The sequence below is a fragment of the Nyctereutes procyonoides genome, unplaced genomic scaffold (genome assembly GCF_905146905.1).
Source record: "Nyctereutes procyonoides isolate TBG_1078 unplaced genomic scaffold, NYPRO_anot_genome, whole genome shotgun sequence".
In the NCBI taxonomy this organism is placed as follows: domain Eukaryota; kingdom Metazoa; phylum Chordata; class Mammalia; order Carnivora; family Canidae; genus Nyctereutes; species Nyctereutes procyonoides.
Window position 1 is genome coordinate 48,963,736 of NW_026575051.1, and position 24,645 is coordinate 48,988,380.

Genomic DNA, 24,645 nt, shown 5'->3' on the forward strand with positions numbered 1-24,645 from the left:
CTGCGCCACCCAGGGATCCCCTCCTTAGATATTCATAATCATCCTGTTTGTTTTTAAGGAAAAGTAAGGCAGGTATTGTCATCTCCCTTTTCTAGAAGAAAAACCTAAAGTCAGGAATGGTGGGATCACTTCACTCAAGCTAAAACAGCTAGTAGGTGACAAAAGACTCAACCCTTCTACAGTGCTTAGCCTGCTTTGTCTCAAGGCACACCAATTCCTTTTGCACACAGATTTTGCTTTGGGTGTTACGGTGCTGTTGAAAAGCCACACCAAAACAATCTAGTGCTTCATAATAAGTTCAAGGCAACACTACGTCAGGCCACATTAACAATGTAGTCTTGCTATCTAGCATACAAAAGTTCTGAGCTTTGGTTCCCCCCATTTTTTTTTAACAGGCTCCACACCCAGCATGGAGCCCAACGCAGGGCTTGAGCTCATGACCCAGAAATCAAGACCTGAGCTGAGATCAGGAGTTGGACATTTAACCAACTGGGCCACCAAAGCACCCCGTCACCCTCCAATTTTTAAAAAATGAATTACCTGTGTGTCTTTTCCACAGATTGTTTAATGGACCAGAAGCTGACATCATTCCACTTGGATATTTTAACAAATTCCTGAAAGATAAATGAAGATCAAGGAATGGGTTATCAAGCTGGTGTTATTCTGTTCCTTTCTAAATCATCTGTTTGCCAAAGACCAGAGCCCACTCCATCCCAAATACCAGACTATGTACCAGTAAACAAGTCCAAAAAAGGAACCACATATTTGTCACCAAGCAATGAAAAGAGTGCTGCCACAATCAACAGGTCACCTGATATGTATTGTTTGTGCCACAGTTGGTTCCATAACCACAGAATTCTCAAAAGACAGGGTCCTCCTTTCCCCAAGGCATCTTGATAGCACTCAACACTAAATAACACTCCTCTGAGGTGGATAATCAGCCTGGGCAAGAGCAGGGGAGGGAGCACTAAAAGAAGTATGTGGCAATCCTCTTGAGGAGCCTTTGACAGGGGCCACTCCACTAACCTCTCAAACCCCTGGACAGGTCAGTAATGGAGCCAATGCCACAAAATGTAAATCTTGCCATCCTACTTGGCAGTTGCAATGCTCTCTTCCACTCCTGAGAGCCCCCCGGCCTCACAGTTAAATAGATAAAAGAACAGAACCAAAAAGAATTTACTGATTTTATTCTCCCAAGAATGATCATGACAATTGCTAATCTTACTTTAAGTTCTTTTTCAAGGGGAGAACGAAGTTCCACAATTTTGGCTTGGACCCGGTCAAAGAATTGCTTGTAATAATGGTACAGATTCCACAGAACACTGCAAAGTGAATCTGGAAGAAATGAAAAGGAAACAAAAACACCACACTTGCTGCATATGCTACTTGCCACACCTGTGGGCTCCAACTTTCAGTGATGCTCCTTCCTTATTACTTTTAAGGCCATGAGATTATAGCACAACATTCCACAGGTAGATTATTTAATAGCTCATTGGGGAGCCTGAGTCTAGCTGTTCCCAGAGAAGCAGGAAGACTGTCAACACCAGCCCATTTTTAAATTTCAGCTTGTACTGAATTTTTTGCACTTTTGTTCTTAAAGATGGTGTACTCAGATGTTCCACTGAACACAATTTCAAACCCTTTCTTGGAATCTCAACATAAAGTTAGCAGAAACTGAGCCCATCTTAAAAGATGGTGAATTAAAAGGTTCACCCTGGCTGCTCATTCACATACAACCTATAGTCGTGGTTTTGTTTCATCCAAATAGGTGTGGTCAGGGACAGTAATTAACAGTGTTTTATGTGCAGTTACTTGACATGTAGCAGAGCTCTCACTAGATCAAATAATCTAATTATGCCCTCGATCAAGCAAAAGCTTAGCAGAACATCTACACTGTCTAGACAGAAAGATCTGTAGCCTCAACACACTGGTTCCCAAGATCTGAATTTGGCAATTAATCTCTGGCAGAGTCCACTAGTCAGGGCTTCATCTATAACCAGTTTGTACTTTAATGTTGTTCTCTGTATCTAATGTGAATCACTTCAAAGTAAAAGATGACTAAAAGTATCTTATTTATTTTTAAAGATTTTATTTATTTATTCATGAGAGACACAGAGAGATAGAGAGGCAAAGACACAGGCAAAGGGAGAAGCAGGCTCCATGCAGGGAGCTCGATGCGGAACTTGATCCTGGGTGTCCAGGATCAGGCCCTGGGCTGAAGGTGGCGCTAAACTGCTGAGCCACCCAGGCTTCCCCAAAAGGATCTTATTTAAAACCTGGTATGCAGAGATGCCTGGGTGGCTCAGTTAAGCATCTGACTCTTGGTTTCTGTCAGGTCATGATTTCATCGTTGGTGGGATAGAGCCACACATGAGGCCCCACACTCAGTGTGGAGTCTGCTTGAGATTCTCTCTCTGCCCCTCTTCCACTCATGAATGCTCTCACTCTCTCAAATAAATATATAAAATCTTTGTGTATAAATAAATAAAACTTAGTATGCAACAAGATACCTACCTATCTCATGGAGAATTCAAAGCCTAACCATGTAAATAGCGTAGTGTAAAAGAAACACACACACACACACCCCCTCCTTACCCTTTCCTTCAACTTGAGGCATCAACAAGACATGACAATGGAAAACCAGTAACATCTGAAGTCGTACGTGGAATTCTCCCAGTGAGGATCCTTCAATAAATGCTTGTAATGTGCTGACCAGCAACATCAGGGTCATCTGTTTGTCATCTTTAGAGATTCAAAGTGGAAAACATATGCACTTGCAACTATCATTCTGGATTTATAACATGCATCTAATCTACTATGGGACACACTGAAGGATGGCAGGCAAGTACAGACCACTTAATGTTTCAAAGCAAAACTTTGAAGCAAAGGACTAGAGATAAATTCCAAGCTGATATAAAAACAGCTGCAGGCAGGATATGTGATAAATGCAGTCACAGCAAATTATGAAACTGAATGTAAGATGTTGTTTTAAGCATGAAATGAAATACTTTTAACTCAAGCACATCAACTAGTACCTAAGAAGAGAAATCTTCATTGTGACTTGTCTCTTGGATACAGAGAATAAGGAAATCTTATCTTACAACCAGCTCTCTAGAATTTGAACAAAGTCACTTAAAACTCTCAGGAATACTATCAAGTCAAATGATGAATTCCATGTAAAAGCAGTGGTGCCAGAAGACAAGGCAAACAAGTAAATCCTACACTTTGCAGCACTCTCCAATTAGCCTGCAACTTTTAAATATGCAGGGAATTTATGGACAGGTGTTACCTTCCTGCTCCTCTGTTTGTTCCTGCATGTGCTTCTCAAGCATCTGATAGATAGAGAACCAGTGTTTAGTGGATTTCTCAGTATGGCGCTTCATAGTATTATCCAAACTCATAGACCAGCAACTGAAATGTGAGAGAAGAGGTCAAAGAGACGTTTAAGGAAACCCATTTGAAAGATCTGAAACCACTGAAGCAGAAGCTAACCAAACGTTCCCTAGTCTCTCCTCCCAAGTTGGAGGTGGAGAAGCCACCTAGTTTGCTGCCTTGGAAATGTATGCTGCTGTCTGGTCTCTACTGAGACCATTTTAATGCCCTGCTTTTAATTCTGTGATTAATAACCGAAAAGTACATTCTCAGTCTTACTACATCAACAAATTATCAAAAGACAAGTGTCTCTACAGCATTAGTTCAGGAGGGGAAGGGAAGTGACAGATTATCACTTACTTCAGTTCCAGTTTACGCCAACGAATGATCATCTGACTGACTAAATCGAGATGCTTCCTCAGAGAGAGAGCTCGACTTGCATTCTCCTCCCAATCCTAATAAAAGCAAAGATAAAATTTACTATGGCCATTATTCAATTTCTTAATCATCTCCCACCCTCTGGAATATCTTGGACTTTTTTTGTCTTTGAGTAAAGACCACCGGACCCCTAAATAACTTTTATGGCAATTTACCAATAGCAATGAGTTTACATCTAGTGTATCAAGCTTCAAGTTGTTTCTGGTTACCTGACAGAACTCCAGAAGAGCCAAGTATAGGCAAACAGCAAAGGATTTGGGGAGCTGAGTCTGAATTCCTATTGTCAGACATGTGACTGCTCCAAAGTGCAGAGCCCTAATTTGATAATCAGGGAAGCACCAGATACTTCAAGAGCTGTGAGAGGATGGAGGGGGACATGTCCAGGCACTCAGCTAGTTTGGAAGCCTATCTGGAAGCCCCGGCAGAGGGGGAGGTCCCAGTACCAGTGGATGTGGCATCCTATCCTTGAGAATAGGGGAGGCAAGTCCCTCACGTGCCCCACAAGGCAACGGTTTCACTTGTAATAATCTGACTCCATGCCAGAAAAACCAGGGAAGCTTATCCCTCTCTCCAAGCCAAAAGTATAACTTCTGTCCTCTAACAATAACTTTGCTACAAGATAATCTTTTTTTAATTGACTACTAACTAAAATGAGAGAGGGAAAGAGAATTATCTTACCTGTGCCTTTGCAAGAAGGATCTCTAAGCCATTCAGGAACTTTGAGATGGGACTGGAAAGTGGGAAACTACGAATCCTATCCATTACAACCAGCAGCTGCAGAAAAAGAAGAAAAAAGATCTAGGCATCTCTGTGGGTATATCAATCACCCAAAGTACTGAAGAGAGGCCTAATGAAATTTTTATGCAAGGTCCCTGCTTTGCACCTGCTACAGCCATGGAGGAAACTTCTAGGAATGTGGATCTAAGAGAAACACTTTATCTGCTGTATTACTCTAGAAAAAACATGGAGTTTGAGAAGATCATTACTTTTTAGATTTGTTTTTTTAGTAATCCCTACAGCCAACGTGGGGCTTGAACTCACGACCTAGAGATCAAGAGTCACAAGCTCTTCTGACTGACCAGCAGGTGCCCCCAGATAATCTCTCTTAACCACTCTCTGTTGTAAGAGTTATTAAAAAATTGGATGAAGACTACAGAGTAAAGTCTCTGTTAAAACTGCTGATAGTGAAAAAACCAGGCCTTTGCTAATATACATAGGTATCTGAATAAACAGAGCAATATAGCAGTATTTTAACATGTGGACAGCAAACCTGATCAACAAATAAAATTAGTGGAATTTGAAACATCATTTATACAATAGCTATACAAACTGGTATGTCCATCCTGCAATGAGTAGTGTCCCACTGAAGTGGGGTTCTGTGAATCTTTGTTTATACACTGAAATGTATACGTGAATGCCCTTAGAGACGGCAGAGATCATATCCTCAGTGCTCCCTTCCCACCAGCTGCCCTACCTGTTCGAGAGCTGGGTGTTCTGGCCAATCCTGCAGTAGCTGACTAACAGCCTCTGAGAAACCCTGAAGCACAGGTTGACAATGCCTTGCTTCTGGGACATTGGGGTGCTGGTAGAAGTCATAGGGCCCATCAGGCTTCACTATTAGATCCGAGGTTGCCTCACCAAACAGAGTGTTATAGGAGAGGGTACAAGCCAAAAGTTGGCTGCCCAAGAGTTGGTCATTCAGCTCAGCTCCTATGAAGTTAACATCATAGTAAAGTCAGCGAACTCAGTAGACTCAGTAGGTTGAGATACCAAGGTACAAAGATGACAAAAACGTGTTCAGAAATAATGAAGATATTTTAAAGCCATTCATGCCCGAAGCAACATAGGCCTAAAGGACTAGGAGGACCCTAGTATCACAGGAATGTCACCAAAATCTGCCAAGTGTTTGGGATACATAGAGGAACTCAGATATTGCCTACTGTTATCAAGAGATACAGTTTGGTTTGATGGATTCAATTTCCTGGTTTTTGTGGCTATCTTGGTAGGCAGAAATGAAATCTAAGGCCTCCTTCCTAATAGCCAAGGAATAACTCACGAGGTCATACAGGGAACTGAATCAAACAATATTCTGTAAGATTAATTTCTGAGATCCCAGGATGCTCCCAGGAACACATGATTTGAAAACCACTGAAGCTATTAGAGGCAAATTAGAAATAATATTGAGGAACAAAACCACTCAAACTAAGTCTATATCCTTATTTTTTTTTTTAATTTATTTATGATAGAGAGAGAGAGAGAGGCAGAGACATAGGCAGAGGGAGAAGCAGGCTCCGTGCACCAGGAGCCGGACGTGGGATTCGATCCCGGGTCTCCAGGATCGTGCCCTGGGCCAAAGGCAGGCGCCAAACCGCTGCGCCACCCAGGGATCCCAGTCTATATCCTTATTTTTTAAATCCCTTCACTCCAAAGTATTCAGAGGAGAAAAATCCACTATTGCAGAATTTTAAATCAAGTTTTTTGAAGTAGCCGGAGTCTCTTAAGCTAAGGAAACGACCTCAACAAGGAATTCAGTAAAAAACAAGAAGGTAATGACTAACTGCTCCAGAAGTAGTAATCCTATTTATTCATTTGTATTCCCCAAAAGTATAACACAAAAGTAAACCGTCATACCCATCAGAGAGTAGAAGTGTGTCACAAGAGATGCCCCAGTTTGATAGCAGGACAGAAACAGGCCAAGGTAATGCTTTGTCTCATGTGGCGGTAGAGGCTGTTGGTACCAGAGGGACCGAGCAAAGTTGAGGCAAAGCTGCTGGTGAATCAACATCACAGCCTGCATTGAGCTCTGGGAGAAGAGGGCAGGGTCTGTGGCTGCTCCCTCTTCTTGCACATCTGAAGTTCCCTTCTCGTCCAGTGTTGGTTCTACTAGAATATCTGCAAAATCCTGCCAATAACATTAAAGCAAATGAACTTCTAAAAATTAAATCGTTTTAACAAAAAAGGAAAGGGCAAAGGTGGAGTGTGAACAATAAAGAAAACAAAGTAATGACTTACATAAAGATATGATAAAAAGATAGATAATCAAACCATTCAAAGGTAACACAGGTGGTATCAAGGGAAATTATTCCAAAACAAACCCTGTTACTACCACCCAACCTTTTCATGAAGTGGGAACTGCTTTCTGAACTCCCGTTCTTCCTCCTCCTCCTCGCTCAGGGCTGTCCTGGAGTTTCTGCTCCTATATCTGTATAGGCTGCTCTCCTGCTCGGCCTTCTCTTGGGCTATGCGTTCCTGTTCATCCCACTCATTGATAATTTCCTGAAAAGTCACACATTTGAAAGGAAACTTCTTTGCCTTTGCTGAGGTGCTTAAATAAACAAAGCAGAACTTGCTATCTCTTAGTTTCTCATGATAACAACAGTACCATGGTTCAAAACAAGTAAATGCCAACATCCAAAATACTCCAGGTAATAGCAAATAAACTCTGTTTTTAAACTGTATCTGCAGCAACCCATTTTCTAAATTCCCCCTTGCTATAGTGCTACATTTTCACAGTGTAAAAACATGCAACAATAGGGCTAATACCACTGGAACTTCCTGTCAGAAGTTAATGGAGTTCTGTACTAAGGATAAGCTCTGGGTAGGCAATGTGGGGGTTGTGATTCAGACTGGACTTGGCTAACAACTCAAGCAGCTGGCCCAGGAGTTCAGGAAACAGAAATGTGGGCCAGGGGCAGGGTGGTTACAGGGCATCAATCAGGCAAAACCGGGCTATGCCTTACCAAACACTTTTTAAATCCCCAGTAACTCTAAGATTTTTAAGTCCCAAAGTTTGGCAAAAAGTATAAATTAAGAAAACACTCCGTACTGATGAGAATCGAGGAGATGAGCATCTACCTTTCAGAATGATAGTTTGTATTAAAAACCTAAAGCGGTTAATCTTCATCCCGGCAATTCTGCTTTCTAAAATTTGTTCCCAAAGACCTAGGTATAAGACTATTTATGGTGGTGGTGATGTTTTCTAAGACAGGAAAAAGACCACATAAAAATATAAATGTTCAATGATAAATTAGTTAAGCGTCTTAGAGCATATCTATATAATAGAAAACTAGATAGCTAGTCAATAGGATGCAGGTGAAAAATACCATAATTATGGAGGAAAATAATCACTTAGTGCTGTCAGGTTTTTTAAAGCAAAGTATAAAACAGAATGGACTTTAGCAGTGGTTTGTGGAACTCTAGCAACTTAAGGACCAGCTTCAGAAGCCACAGAGAGGACAGAATTGTCCTCAATTAAAGTATGTCTTTTATCTATTACATACTGGGAAACTATTCTAAGACTTTTATTTTTAAAAGAGTTCTACTACTAAAAAACAGAAATTTATAAACCACTGGGATGAATGACTTAAATTTATAATGTCACAGACATACAGGTACAGACACATCTACAAACAAACAAGGCTAGAATGGGATGCACCAGAACGTTAAGTTTATATAGCTTAATTTAAGTGGTAAAAAAATCTAGTAATTTTTATTTATATTTATTATTTTAATTGTATAAATTGAGAACAAATTGTTTTCATTGATAAAAAAAACAGAAGTTACTTTCTTAATAAAAGCTGTTACTATCACATGGCCAAAACCACCATAAATAAAGTCTAAAACAAAAAACAGACCAGGGGAAAATATATATAGTGCGTGTCAGAGACAAAGAATTAATATCACTAATTTTTTCTAATCTCTTAATAATTCAGGGACAAAGACCCCCAAAACGGAAAACTGAATAGGAGTAATAAACGAAGACACTAGATCCCACTGCCTAACCACAGGGTCTCCATCCACATTGCTAATGTCCTGCAGATACCCTGCTTGTGCTGCCAGCGCCCTTCAGGAGGAAGTCATGGGCTTACCTGGCACACGTGCCTGAAAAGCTGCAGAGCCCTCTGGTCCAACTCTCCCTTGCACAACACATGGGAGCGCAGGTAAAAAAGTGCATTCATCAGCAGCTGCTCTCGCGTTGGGCAAGGTCTCTGGCCCTTGCCTTCTAGTTCCTTTCCTCCTGAGCGCTTGAGGATCAACTTTCCAAGGCCTCGAAGAACCTCTTCTGACTTCACTGAGCATAAAGTATCTGCATGAGCATAGTAAGTGGGGAAGGCAGGGCCCACCGATGGAAAAGCCAACAAGGATGTGGCCAGGCTACCCAGCCTGTCTGCACAGACTACACTGCCATGGAATGAAGCACAGACTTCAGATGCCACCAGCCTCATCCCATGCTGCAACTGCAAGATGGATGCCTGCAGTGGGGTCACAGAGTCTGGATACAGGGCATACTCCTCGGCCAGCCGCTTCCTGAACTGGTGGTGGGATTGCTGCCAGGAGGCTTCCTCTTTCAGAAGGTTCTGGACCACCTGGGCAGACCGAGGTCCATCCATGTGGAGGGCCTGCAGGAGCCGTGTGAGCAGATCCTGAACAGCAGAGGCCTTGGCAATGCTGGTGACATAGTGGTGGATCTCCTGCACCAGTGACTCATAGGCAGGCACCTGGGGTCTGAAGGCCTGCTTCTTTGACAGGCTGCAGATTAAATTCTCCAGATGATCAATTCTTTGGCGAAGTAGTCTAAAGGCAAATTAACACAATATACAAATTCAGTCAAGAGAAAAACAGCGAATCTAGACTGAGCCCTTAGCTAGGAAAACAAAATAAAGACGTAGCAGCCCCTAAGGAATAACATGAAGAAAATATTGACTATAATAATGTAAATGAATAATACAAAGAGATCATTCATCACATGCCACACATGGTGCTAAACAACGGAGATGCATATTTCATCAAAGTCTAATCACAATTCATCAAAGTAAATGCTATTATTCTCCCCTTACAGACACAGACTCCAAGGCTGAGAGGCAATTAAGTGATCTATTCAAAGTCTAAAGCCAAAGGGCAGGGGCAGGACTAAACACAGACCTGCTACACTATATAATGTTTACCAAGACAACAAATCCACAGAGTGCACATCACCAGACCCAATTTCTGTCATGTTGAAAAAAGTTTTGTTTTCAATGCTCCTGACCGACCCCATGTGAATCCTGCCCCTCCTTTCAGAATATTAATTTTTCCTGACTATAACCATGGCTTTAGGGTCTAATTGCTAATGTAGTTCAGAGTATGTATTATCAACTGCAATTACATTGCAAAGGCCAACCTTAAAATGTCTTAAAAAAAAAAAAAAAGTCAATAAACCCCCAACACAATCACTCCGCTGTTACCTGATGTGAGGATGAGAGTAACGGATAATGACTTCATCTTCCAAGTCTGTTCCAGTCAGTAGCTGGGACGAGAGCTTTCGGGTCTTCCACTCACACTGCAACTGGTGTAACTAACAGAAAGGAAGAAGCAGGTCTGCTGTGCCCAGCTGTGACCCTGTCCAAGAGGACAATGCCCCAGGGAAAGGTAGAGAAACTGGATAGAAGGAATCTGGGCTCTTGAATGACTCAAGAGCAGGGGTTTCTGCTCCATTAACCTGGACCACTCACCTTAGAGCTATTAGGAAAAGAAACTACCTTATTTATACTGCTGAACTTCTAAGGACTCTGCTATAGCAGCTTAGTCTTTACCAACTCATATACTAGTTCCACATTTTGAAGAAGGAAAATTCTATCACTATCTTTATATATTCAGCTCCTGAGTTTGGTCAGAAGTTCAAATATCAAGGGATACCACATAATCTAAATCTACTTGATCCTTGAGTTTTAGATAACAAACCAAAAGTTCAAAGCTGAGGAATACCATACCACATCTGAAGAAGTTATCCAAGTCCAAATATTCGACTTAGTTCAGATAGAGGGAGTATGTATAAGAGAGATACCACTAGTTCTCTGGCAATGCCTCAGATAGATGTTCAACTGTCGTGACCTCTGCCTACTGTAGTCTATTGGCAAATACATCAGAAGCTTAGGAAGGACCCCTCCAAATACCTAAGCTTACTCAGAGGAATTCTCAAAGAGGAAAATGCAGTCATTAGAACACACTCCTGGGATATCACAGGGCAGCCTATGCAAAATCATCTCTCTGGTGCTCTAAGCATTCAAAAGGCAATAAAAGGAGTAATATACTAAGTCAGGGATGGAGCCCCATGCTCCAAATTCTCACCCCTCCATACCTCTTCCTTAGCATACTTGAGCTTGTATTCCCTCTTCACTGCAGGATCAAAGCGTGCCTGCGGAAGCCACGTCTGAATCTGGAGCAAGCCAAGGCTCACCCAGAGGCTCCCACGATGGGCTGGCTCGGAGAGGTCCTGTTTAATATCCCCTTCCCCAAACAAGTGGCGCAAGGAAGTAAGCAAGAGGCATAGCAGCTCTTTGGGCAGAGGCTCCTGTCCAGCCATGTCTCCAAGAGTCTGGCTCACATGCTGGAAAGCTTGTCTGTCCCCGAGCAGCAGCTGTTCGCAGTTCTGCATATACTCCTGCCGCTGGGGTTCAGGGAGCAGCTCTGTCAAACCTGCCAGGTGCCGACACAGCACAAGCCCCTGGAGCTGGGAATCTGTGCGTCTGTAGAGATAAGGAAGCACTTAAGGGCTTGCATTACATCAAACAGCACTCTTTTCTCACAACTATCATTCTTTCAGAAAATGACAGGGTAGATCGCATTACTGCACTAATTCACCACTTAGCGGTGAATTTCTCAAGTAACCTTACATGCTTTTCTAAGCACCGCTCTATCACAATAAGCTTAAAACCAACAGAGGTTGGTTCAGGATATCCAGATATCCAGTTGGCTAGTGAGCCAACTCCTAATAACTTGTCATGGGCTAAAAACCTGCTGATCCAGTCAGAAAATATACTTGTCTTCAGCCATCAAAACTAGCCACTACAGAAACAAGTTATGACTGAGTTCTCTGCTACATGCTCTATAAAAAAGACAGAACTTTACAGTCTACCTGGGAGCAGGGCAGGGGAGGGCAAGAATACCTGAATTCTGTGACTGAAGGCACAGCCATGTTGGTCCAAAGCGCCATGCTGATGTCCTGGAGCTGCTGGGCTCTTTCAACCCATTCTCCCAGGATGACATGTGAGGAGGATAGGATAGGGAGGCCACTCACATCCCAAGGACTTGCTCTGCAGCTGCTGGTCAAGACTTCAAAGCAGCACTTGGAGAATATGGCTCTACTGAGACTGCTGGGGCCCTGATGGACAGAGAGGAGTCATGTATCTTTTAGAAATTAAAACGATTTGGGATCCCTGGGTGGCTCAGCGGTTTAGCCCCGCCTTCGGCCCAGGGCATGATCCTGGAGACCCTGGATGACCCAGGATCAGGATCGAGTCCCACAACAGGCTCCCTGTATGGAGCCTGCTTCTCCCTCTGCCTGTGTCTCTGCCTCTCTCTCTCTGTCTCTCATGAATAAATAAAATCTTTAAAAAAAAAAAAAAAGAAATTAAAAGGATTTTAACAAGCAGCACTGAGCACTTCAGAGGAAGAAAGGGAGTAAAAAAAAAGGAAGTTCAAGTTGCTAGAACCAGGTAAACATCAACCAGAGTGCAGAACGGTGTCAGGTGTTAGACTTTTTTTTTTTTTTTAAGGTGTTAGGCTTTAAAGAAACAGACTCCATTCTCAAAGAATGAGGAACAACTGGTGCTTTACTAATGCAAGAAAATCCCTCCAACCTGGGCATCAAGACCATTCTTGCAGTAGAGCTAGAAGATAAATGTTAAGAGCCAGGGACAAAGTTTGTTAAACCTGTGCTCCTTGGACTGTTCATCTGGGACACAGTAATAGCTATCTACAGCAAAGGATTAAGTGGTTAAATACATAAGATGGGAAACACTGTATATACTCTGTAACTCTCGGGAATTCACAAGATTTCTCACTGAAGGCTTTCAGAAATATTCTACAATAAGGAAATCAATTTTGAAGGATGCCTGGCTGGGCCTAGTCAGAAGAATATGCCACTCTTGATTTCAGGGTCATGAATTGGAGCCCCATGAAGGGTACAGAGGTAATGAAAAAAAATTTTTTAATTAATTTAAAAGATAATTTTGATAGAGCAAGAGAACAGAAGAGTCCCAAACAAATCCATGAACATCTGTGGGAATAAGGTATGATAAAGGTGGCATTTCAAATGAGTCGAAAGGATAATCAAATGTGGTGTTATTATGCTGCTTTTAGATATACTGTTTGTATAAAATATTTATATACCTACCTCACAAAATAAGATATCCAGATATAACTAATGATTTAAATATAAAACAAAAATATACAAAAAATTTTAGGCAAATGGTTTTCACCTCTAGGGAAAGGGAAGGGGAAGACTATTTTTATTTTTTAAAGATCTTATTTATTTATTCACGAGAGGCACAGAGAGAGAGAGAGAGAGAGAGAGAGAGAGAGAGAGAGAGAGGCAGAGACAGAGGCAGAGGCAGAGGAGAAGCAGGCCCCATGCAGGGAGCCTGATGCAGGTCTTGATCCCAGGTCTCCAGGATCACGCCCCATGCCGAAGGTGGCACTAAACCGCTGAGACACCTGGGCTGCCCCAGAAGACATTTTTTTAAAAGCATGACATCAAAGCCAGAAAATAGAAAGGGGGTAGAATATTTGAAAAGAAAACACTATAAAACCTGAGAGAGATGGGATGCCTGGGTGGCTCAGCAGTTGAGTGCCTGCCTTCGGCCCAGGGCGTGATCCTGGAATCCCAGGATCGAGTCCCACATCGTGCTCCCTGCATGGAGCCTACTTCTCCATCTGCCTGTGTGTCTCTTTCTCTCTCTGTGTCTCTCGTGAATAAATAAATAAATAAATAACATCTTAAAAAAAAAAAAACCTGAGAGACAAGATAACACTAGAAATATATTTCTAACCATATGGTGGGTAAAGGTTTAATATCTATAATTTTTATAAAGAGATCTTCAATATGAAAATGATGACTTCATTTTTTAACAAAATGAGCAGTAAACATGACTGAAAAATACATGAAAGGAAATATACATACATATAAAGATGTTTAATCTAAAAAAATAATGAGAACAAATTCAAACAAGATTTTTTAAAACTGATTAGCAATAATTAAATATGCTGGTAACACCTAGTGTGTCAAAAATGTAAATAAATAGATTACATAATAAGTGAAATTGTGCTCTAGTCCTAAGTCTTCCTGTGATTATCCTGGGCTTTGTGATCCTCCTTTACCAGCTCCTAGCATGTTTGACAAAGTAAAAAACACACCCTGTTGATAGCAGCATTATCAATAATAGACAAATTATGGAAACAGCCCAAATGTCCATCAACTGGTAAATGGATAAAATTTACACACTGGAATATTACTTAACCATAAAAAAAAAAAAGAATGCAATATTGCCATTTGCAACGACATGGACAGAGCCAGAGAATACTTTGCTAAGTGAACTAAGTCAGTCAGAGAAAGACAAATATATGGTTTCACTCATATGTGTAATTTTTTTTAATTTTTTTTTAATTTTTATTTATTTTATGATAGTCACACAGAGAGAGAGAAAGAGGCAGAGACATAGGCAGAGGGAGAAGCAGGCTCCATGCACCAGGAGCCCGACGTGGGATTCGATCCGGGGTCTCCAGAATCGCGCCCTGGGCCAAAGGCAGGCGCCAAACCGCTGCGCCACCCAGGGATCCCTCATATGTGTAATTTAAGAAACAAAACAAATGATGATGGGGGGAGGGCGGGGAGAGGCAAACAAAGAAACAGACTCAACATAGGAAACAAAATGACAGTTATTACAGGGGAAGGGGCCTGGAGATGGGTGTTAAGGAGGGCACTTGTGAGGAGTACCAGGTAACTAAATTCTACACCTGAAATTAGTGTTACTCTGTATGTTAACTGGAATTTAAATAAAAACTAGGTGGGGAGATGTATGTGTGTGTGAAAAACAAAAACCACTGCTAAAAACCACCTGCCCAGACATTCTGAGAATAGCCATAAATTTCTTTAACTGTACAGACATTCTAACCAAGGAATAAATTCTAGTTTTTATTATAGGAAAGGGAGAAATAAAGGCAAAAAACCTCAACATTTATGAATAAGTGATTAAAATAAATTCCAGCACATTTGAACAATGGCATACCTTACAAAGTATAAGCTGGAATGACATGTTTCCATGACATATGAACAAAGAAAGCGATCTTATTTTTATGTATACATTTAATACAAAATGTATGTAAATAAGATACAGAGCAAATAATACTTATTTCTACAGAATTCTATATATAGATGTAAAGTTGATCCTCAATCAACACAGGGGTTAGGAATGCCAATCCCCCACCCCCACCCCACCACATACATAAAAAAAAAACCCCATGTATTTAATGGTTAACTACCCAAAACCCTAACTATGTACAATACTGTAGAAAAAGACACACAGGCCTTCTGATCTCCAACCAAAGTTGGCAAAGTTGGACCCTAGAGTGCTATCTGCTACTTGCTACTATAGCAAAGAATGCAGAATCTCCTTCCACATAGAGTCCAGAGAAAGGCAAAGAACCAGGGAAGGCAGAGCACCTTTACTCACCTTTCCTGGCCACTTGCTCCACCTGGCCCCTATTCCAAGTTCTAACACCGTTCCTGCTTACAGAAAATGGTGGCAAGCAGTGAGCCAGCTGCCACTATCCCTGTGGTATTAATTCCCTGCCTCAGACTTTCAGTACCATGGATAACAACTCCTCCCCGCAGTCCCCTCTGTCACCAAGAATCCTGTTTAGTGCTCATCCTACCCCCTGGTTCTCCTAGACTTCTTACTTCAGGGAGGAGGCAGGTTATCATTCTGTTGTCCTTGGCCAACTCTGGCCAGTGATAGGTCCTACCACTGTAGTGAGAATTCACCCCCCAAGCCCGTCAGTTCCTTTGCACCTCTTTCACCATTCAATACCTCAATGACCAAGTTTTGCACATGTAGTAGGATAAGGAGTACCAGAATAAGATGATGGCCCTTTTGTTCCAGCCTTCCCTGTATCTAACTTCCCTTTGCTTCTAGGCATTTGGCAACTTCTACCTTACTTTTCAGTCACAAATAAAATACATATTTATTGGGAAACATCCATGTGTAAGTGACCTCCTGTTCAGTTCAAACCCTGTGTTGTTCAAGGGTCAACTGTATATACACACACATATACACACATATATTTGTATAAATGTGACTAGAAAAGATATTTTATTTAGAGAATAAAGTGAAGACTATTATTTTAGAGAAAACATGAGCAGGGGAAGCTTAGAGGGGGAGGGGGGAGAAGAATCCCCAAGCAGACTCTGAGCTGAGTGTAGGGCCCAATGCAGGGCTCAATCTCATGACCCTGAGATTTTGACCTGAGCTGAAAACAAGAGTCAGATGCTCAAACAACTGAACCATTGAAGCACTCAGGTACCCTGAGTGAAGACATTTAACTTTATTTACTTTAATTCAGGTACCCTCAGTGAAGTCATTTAACTTTATTTACTTTAATTTTTGAAATAATTTAAGATAGAATATCTTTTTTGAAGGTTTATTAACATCCTGCAGAAAATAAAGTATTAGAGAGTCACTTATTTAGTTGTTCCTCTGTCCTTGGAATAAATATTTATTGCTAGATCAAAAAATTTTTCCACCATCAAACATCTTCATGATTTTATGCCAACAAACCTTCAATGTGGAGTCCAGAAGGGACCTAGGCATCTCCCTCTGCTGTATATCAGGCAGAGGGCTCCACGTTAGCCAGTACTCTGGATTTGTAGTCACAGTACTGCTCCAAAAAGACCCAAACATGGAATTAAATAAGTCAGACCACAACGAAGTAATTTCTTCGGTAGACACCTAGAGATAAATAGATAAGAGGATATCTGAGAAAAATTCCATAAACCGAGTTATGAGGTTTCTGTCTTATAAATCATCTAAAATTAACATGGGTCTAAAGGTGTTAATTCTAATGTCCCTGATTTTCTGCCACCCTGGTCATCTTGGTTAAGCCACTTATCTTATTGATGATAATTTTATAAAACTGAGATCTGCTTTTATGAGGTACAGGAGGAAATATAAGTGAATCACATGATTATAATATCAGGAAAACAGATAAATGAATAGAGCATCATAAAAAAATTAAGGTTGTACTAATGAAGTTATATTAACTGTAGTTTACCACTACTCACATTCAATTCTTGGGGGAAAGATTAAAAACACTCACCCACTATGTTTTTGCACAAACAATAAAAATAAGCAAATATTTTAGCCTCATTTAACTGGAAACCTAATAGAATGATTCTAGGAAGAGCTGGGAAATACACAGATAATTACTGCAAAAAACACTCAAAATTCTCCCCCTTTGAAAGTTAATTCAAGTAAGATTGGAGTTTTGGACATAAATAAACCATTCTGCAACCAGTCTGTCACAATAAGTCTAATTGGCTCATAGTATAGAGGTTTATTTCCCTTTTGATTTTGGTTTTTACCTTCTGATGGTGCAGTAAGGACCAAAGGTCTCGAAGCTCTTGCGGAGCAACTGGTGTGTGCTTAAGACAAAATGTGATGTGATGACTTATCTCCTCATCTATCTGGGGTTGCTGATTTTTGCTGGATCTGTTCCACAAATAAAGAGGAAGAAAGGATGGGCTGTCGGCTATCAATAAAGTGCTAAAAATCTATTATGTATGGGAAGATGGAACACACAGAACTTAGAGTGCATCTATTAAAAAACAGACAGCAATTCTATTGGAATAACACCCAGTAACTTATAGAGGTGGAATCAAAATAGGCAAAGAATCAGTGGCAACTGACTTCTCTTGTTGTCTTTCAGTAACTAGTCCCCTTTAAGTCTGTACTTTGTTTCACATTAGGATACAGAGAATAATCAAACAAGAAAAAAAAGTCCCCCAGAGGAAAATGGCTTACCTTCTTAGACAGGCCTGTGTCATAAAATCAGCTACCACTTTGTACTGCCAAAGCATAGCCAGGTACTCCATCGCAGGCCACAACTGAACACTCCTGGTAAGCTGGATTAAGGAGGTAAAGTCTGGTTGGAACACGGAGGAAGCTTCATTGTGCTTTTTCTCCAGAAAATCAAATGAAATTCCTTTGGCTTTTAGTTCTAAACAATGAGCATTCACAAGATTCTTCAACTCATCTGGACAAAAAGACACATGCAACATTATAGCATAGTGATAAACAGAACAGGCTTAGATTCCCAACTAGTCATGTGACTGTGAGCTTAAACTAAGCTTGAGCTTTGTACTTGTAAAATGATGTTAATACCTGCACAATTCTGATGAGAGAATTACATAATATATGTAAAGTTCATCTCTATGCCTGGCACTTATTTAATTGTAGTTATAGCATACAAAAAGAGGAAAGAAAAAAGGAAGAAAGTGAAACAGTAAGAAGAAAATCTAAGGGAAAAACTTAAAACTTATTGGCTACTGGGCAAGAGATACTCCTGGAACACCTGTCAGTAGGTTAAACTCCAGAGTATATTACCTAGATTGGCATCTTCCAGAATATTAGCTCTGAGGACCAATCCCCAGGCCTGCAAGAGACTTTTTTTAAAAGTCCATTCGGAAGCAACCACTTGGAGACGATTAATGTCTTCCCACCATCCACTTTCCCCAAGGGCAGGCATCCGCTCCCTTATGGCAAGCGCTTTGTTAAGGATTTTCAACTGAGAAAAACATTCCACCACCAGCTTGTTCTGAAACAACAAAACCCAGGAGAACCGACTTATAGAGGAAAAATGAGATTCTTTTTAGCAGCCTGTTCACATCTAAGAAAAAATTTTAAGTATTTCCACAGTGCTTCTAGAAAACATACAGTTAGTTTACCCCTGCTGCTCTCAGATTTTACAGTAATAAAGTTAAAACACCACCCAGACTAATACTGTCAACAATAAGCAAGATGTTAACACTTAACAAATCAGTTAATAGTATTCAGTGAACACTTAGAAGTTATACATTTAGGCAAGGATAAGTCTAGTTGAATGGCAGGCCTCATGCTCCAGGAGAACTTCAGAAGAGGTCAGATCTTTGTGTTTACTACATGTTTCTTAATTATACCTTAAAAGGAAATGGTCGTCCCAGGAACTTCTGCAACTTCTTTATACCAGTGAAGCCACCAGTCGGGCTCCCCAAGCAATTCTGAATATGTTCTGAGACCGTCTGAACCTCTTTGTAGTATCTTTAAAGCGGAAAAGAGCAGAGGGAAGTAAGGAAAAGGGGAAATGCTGGATAGTAGAGACAGAGTAGAGATATCATTTACATTTGATTTACATTCACCAATAGGCCAACGGAATAAACCAAAGTAAAGCAAGAAGAAAAGTTTAAATTCCAAACCCTTTTCTCTTTATTATCATAGATGTACATACTGACATCATTACTCTAAATGACTCTTACTTGTCTTCATGGTTCATTAGGAGGTGGGGGATTTGACGGACCAAATGTTTTAAAACCCAGTGCCAGTGCAGGGCAAGCAGGGCCAAGCCGGGGTATCCACTTTTACTGTGTCAGCCACAGTCCAAAACCGGTCCCGCCACCGCACAGAATCCAAGATCTAAAAACAAAGTAAACCAAATTACTCACAAACATTTCTCCGTAAAAACACAAGAAACATATTTCAATTGATGATGACTAAGAAGGCTTAAGTGGATTAAAAAATAAATTAAAATTCCACGGTTCTTCAAGAGATGAATGGATTGTAGTACATACATTTGATGGAATATTACTTGGCAATAAAAAAAGGAATGAACTGATACGAAACAATCTGGATGCATCTCAAAATAACTGTTTTGAGTGTAAGAAGCCAGACAGAAAAGTATAATGCATGACTCCATTTATATAAAATGCTAGAAAACACAACTGATCTATAGGAACCAAAAGCACATTAATGGATGTTTGTGTGGGGGGAAGGGAGAGAAAGGGAATACAAAAGAACATGAAGGAAGGCTTGAGGTTATTAGGTATGTTCACTATTATGGTAATGGTTTCATAGACATATACATGTCAAAACATAAAATTCTACACTTCATATATATGCTATTTATTATGCTAGTTATATACCCATAAAGTTCTAAAATATGTATATATATATATTTAAAACTGTTAAGATATATTAAATTTCTCAAGTAATATTGGGCATATAACAACACTGTAGTTCATTTCTCCAAGAATCTGAAATATTTCTCTTAGCACAAAAATAAAAACATGAAGTACATTTCCTCACCTTAATGACAATGGCATCAGACACCACCCCCTGAGAGGACTGTACCCAGAGCAGGATTAGTGCATCGCAAAGTTCAAAAAAAGCAGCAAGGTTGACCACAATTTCATGGGGCAAGCTGTGATAGCTCTCTGGATCTTAGAGTTGACATAAATAAGAACATTCGATCAGATTTAAATTAATCCCTGGATATTATCAAAATCAACTGTAACATGCAACTTAACTGCATCTTTAGTACAAAGGTCAATTTTGAAAGGTCAAAATTGAAAGTAATTTCTTAGTCTACTATTATATTAAACTTAGCAAATCAGGTATGCATATCTACAGAAGTTCTTAATGTCTTAATGAAAAATGAAAATTTTAAAACAATGCAGATTTTATATAAGTACTTGTTTAAATACAAAACAAATCGAAGTGTATGTATGTTTGAAAGAATAGACAGCACAGAGGAGAAGATACAAATGAATGTACTATTAACAATAACGTCTTCAAAGACAGACTTCTATTTTTATGCTTCAATATAGTCCAAATTTTCTCTGACAATCACAGATATATTTTCAATTTAAAAAATAAAGGAAGAATGAAGAAAGAACCTATAGCCAAATAGTTAGGAGCATGAACATTTTGAGCCAACAGATCTAGATTTCAAATTCTAGCTCTATTACTTGCTAGAGATCTGACCATGAGGATCTCTATACATCCTTCTCCTCTTTCACAGCATAGGACCATGGTGTACCATGCAAGGTTGCTATAAAAAGTTAAGTGAAATCAAGAACATGTAACAAAGCAGTTAGTCATTATTACTGAATAAATTAGGCCAGCAAATCAAAAAGAATCAGAAAACGGCAGCAGCTGCTGAACGTCTCTTACCTTTAGAGACATTCTGTGATCAGATGCATAACTCAAGAATACAAAAGGTTAAACTTCTTACCTTTATGGAATTCAAAGGACATTCTCAAAACACTATTTCTTAGCTTTTTGCCACCAGTGGAAACCAAATTTGCTTCAGTAAAAATCCGTTTTTCCCGGTCAAGATATAGGATTGTCCTGAAATGAGATCAATAATATAACAAATATTCAGTTATTGGTGTATACTACTTGGCAATCACATCCTCTAACTGCTAAAATCTTGAGAATGCTTGGAACATCAATCTCCTTCAACCTGTCATTCACTTCCAACCCCTGCAAATTCTGGATTGAAGAGATGGAGGTGAAAAGTGATGATGACTGAGTTGGGGGTAGGGGTGAAAAAGGGGGGAAAGATGACTGGGAAAACCTGCATTTGGGTAAACTGCCAGGCTTTACTGTGACCTGACAAACGGCCCTATCAACTCTTAAAAGCGGCCAAAATAAAATTAATCTCCAGTGTTAGAAGTTATCTGGGGAGGCAGATGGGGAAGCTACTAGGAGGGGGAGACAAGAGGGCCTTTGAAGTGCTACTTCATACCACATGCATGAGTTCATTTTGTGAAAATCCATCGAAACCAAATATACTCATTATTAAGTGTACTTTTCTATAATGTACATTATACCTCAATTACAAAATTAGTTTTAAAAATGTATTACATTGCTTTCATGAAGATGGCACCAAAGGCAAAGAAGGAAACCCGTCCCCCTGCCAAAGCAAAGGCTTTGAAAGCTATGAAAGCGGTGCTGAAAAGCATGGACAGTCACAAAAAAATAGAAGATCCACATGTCACCTACATTCCGATGACCCAAGACCCTGCGTCATAGAAGGCAGCCCAAATATCCTCAAAAGAGTGCCCCCAGGAGAAACAAGCCTGATGACTATGCCATCATCGAGTTCCCCCTGACTACTGAGTCAGCCATGAAGAAAACAGAAGGCAACAACACACTTGTGTTCACTGTGGATGTTAAGGCCAGTAAGCACCAGATCAAACAGGCTGTGAAGAATCTCTATGACACTGATGTGGCCAAGGTAAACACCTTAATCAGGCCTGATGGAGAGAAGAAAGCATATGTTTGACTGCCTCCTGACTATGCTTTGGATGTTGCCAACAAAATTGGGATCATCTAAACTGAGTCCAGCCAGCTATAAATTTTTTCACTATATTAAAAAAAAAAGTATTACATTACAGATAGTCAATTAAAAAAATAATGCTGGCCATTGTATTAAATGTGAGGAAAGACCAGCCTATGAAACAATTAGATAAATTTGTATGTTGAGTGTGTAGGTGAGCGTACAGGTGCTACATATTTCTCCAACATGGGAAGTGATGTGGAAGGCTGAGGAAAGGACCTGTGAAAGAATGAGCAGGTGAAAATGGGAGGAGCTGCTGCAAATCAGGAATAGAAAACAATTGAAGCATGACTATCCTATGATAAAGGATTAATTGCAAAATAAAGGCAACATTAACGTTAAGCTGGTATATCTCTAAAAGCATCCTATTAAATTATTAAAAACTTGCAAAATTTATAGGCATTTTGATACCAGAGCCAGAATTACTTGAATGAGCAGAGAGCATAAAGGAGAAGCAGCAATGAAGGAAATCCCACCTAATATCCACCACTTCTCGGGTTCAGAAGATTAAACACATGTAAGCTAAACTTGACAGAGTTTAGAAAAGGTATAATCTGTAAAGCTATATTGTACAATGAGGTAAACAGTGCTCAGAATATCAGGCTTCACCTACTTGTTCGCAACAGACTCTAAAAGGGCAAAGAGCTGCTCAGGCTGGTCTGTTTGTGGATCAAAGTCCATTGAATTTTTAATGATGTCCAAGGCCTGCATATTCCATCGGGGATCCAAAAGAATCACAAATTCATCTGGTGAAAATATAAAACAAAAAGTAGAATTTTGGAGTTAAACTCTTTGCCTAGAAAACTTCAATTGAAGATTTTTACTATCTTAATTTGATCATATTCAGTTCTGATGGGGAAGGGACAGAATAGGAAAATTGCTAGTTTCAGCACACAGCATTAGAAAAGTAAAATCAAACTGCTTTTACACTTTCCTTTCTAAATGAAAGATTTCTACTAGTCCTGAAAATTCATTCCACTGTAGGATATAAAGTAATCTCTCTGGAACATAAGCATTCCAACCAATACAGTCACTTGCTCCAAAAACAATTCATGAGCTTAATCACCCAATCTGCTGTCATTACCTTCAAAAAACTAACTTACGTGGTGGAAAAATGAATAAATATGTCTCATTATTTGATTTCAAAAAGAAAATCAATTCAAGGAGCATTTGGGTGGCATAGTTCAGTGTCCAACTCTTATTTCAGCTCTGGTCCTGATCTCAGGGTCATGGGACCTGTGTCAGATCCTGTGCATGCATGGAGTCAGCCTGAGAGTCCTCTCCTTCTACATGTCCCCCTCTTCTTTGAACTTGCAAGCACAGGTGCACTCTCAAAAATAAATAAATCTTTAAAATACATACACACACACAAAAAAAAAACCCCTCAAGATTATTTTATTATTTAAAAAAGCCCTTTCTTTATAATCAGAGAATGTGGCATCTGCTGCTTCTTCGGCTTAAACTTGGCACCTCTTCTGTAAGGCAGCAGTGATCAGATCTGACTTTTCTCCAGAGGCTGTGAGAACTCAAAGAAGGGAGGCAGAACAAAACAAAGGTAACATAAACTTCAAGGCGGCTGGGTAGGTCAGTGGAGCACTTCAAGTTTTAAAGGTATCTACCATCTGAAGAGGGTACCTGCACCCCAGTGGTCATAGGAGCAATGTCCCCTATGGTCAAACTAGGAAAGAGCCCAGATGTCCATCGACAGATGAATGTATTGGATAAAGAAGATGTGGTATATAGATGTATACAATGGAATACTACTCAGCCACCAAATAAAGAGAAATCTTGCCACTTGCAATGACATGGATGGAGCTAGACGGTATTATGCTAAGTGAAATAAGTCAATCAGAGAAAGACATATGATCTCACTGATATGTGGAATTTAAGAAACAAAACAGAGGATCATAGGGAAAGAAAGGAAAAAATAAAACAAGAGAGGGAGACAAACCATTAAGAGACTCTTAATCACAGGAAACAAACTGAGGGTTTCTGGAGAAGAGGAGGAAGGGGGGAGGGTATAACTGGCTGATGGACATTAAAGAGGGCGTAGGACATAATGAGCACTGGGTATTATAGAAGAATCACTGACTTCTACTTCTGAAACTAATGATACAGCAATTTAAATTCAATTAACATATAAAAACTTTAAAAATAAATAATAGTAAATAAAGGTTATCTACTATACAGTAGACTAACAAATGCCTACTGTGAACAGCAAAGTACATGGAGGAAACTCACATTCCAAAGTCCAGTAAGACTACATGATCCAAAGATATACACTTAAAAAGGAAGATGAAGGCATACCTACTATGTTCCAACAGTGGGCAAATGATACCTGCTAAAAAGGGAAACTGCTACTCTAGTCTAGAACTATTCCCAAAGACCAAAATTCTTTCATACTTGGGAAACCATGATTTAGTTCAGCCACAACATGACCACTACAGAGTTTTCCCTATTATTTGATTTCTTCCCAAACGTTTACCTGTTACCTTTAGTGTACAAAAGACAACTGGTGTAGCACAAAAGCATCATGCATGTTTTCTTCTAAACCAAATGGCAATGGTATTTTTTTTTTTTAATGATAGTCAGAGAGAGAGAGAGAGGCAGAGACACAGGCAGAGGGAGAAGCAGGCTCCATGCACC

At 40.0% G+C, this 24,645-nt stretch overlaps 1 protein-coding gene across 1 annotated transcript in view; it reads right to left on the reverse strand.

Moving 5' to 3' along the window:
- The window catches only part of MDN1 (midasin AAA ATPase 1), a 165,071-nt gene that overhangs the window by 37,274 nt on the left and 103,152 nt on the right, over positions 1-24,645 (reverse strand). The window contains 23 exon segments of the mRNA XM_055329790.1: positions 541-614; positions 1,226-1,335; positions 2,596-2,742; positions 3,290-3,411; positions 3,733-3,827; positions 4,489-4,584; positions 5,285-5,520; positions 6,442-6,712; positions 6,925-7,086; positions 8,679-9,384; positions 10,035-10,144; positions 10,928-11,315; positions 11,736-11,950; positions 16,404-16,574; positions 17,207-17,333; positions 17,646-17,877; positions 18,228-18,438; positions 18,800-18,920; positions 19,136-19,229; positions 19,232-19,292; positions 19,962-20,095; positions 20,890-21,005; positions 22,613-22,745. Of these exon segments, the coding sequence (XP_055185765.1) occupies positions 541-614; positions 1,226-1,335; positions 2,596-2,742; positions 3,290-3,411; positions 3,733-3,827; positions 4,489-4,584; positions 5,285-5,520; positions 6,442-6,712; positions 6,925-7,086; positions 8,679-9,384; positions 10,035-10,144; positions 10,928-11,315; positions 11,736-11,950; positions 16,404-16,574; positions 17,207-17,333; positions 17,646-17,877; positions 18,228-18,438; positions 18,800-18,920; positions 19,136-19,229; positions 19,232-19,292; positions 19,962-20,095; positions 20,890-21,005; positions 22,613-22,745 (4,132 nt within the window).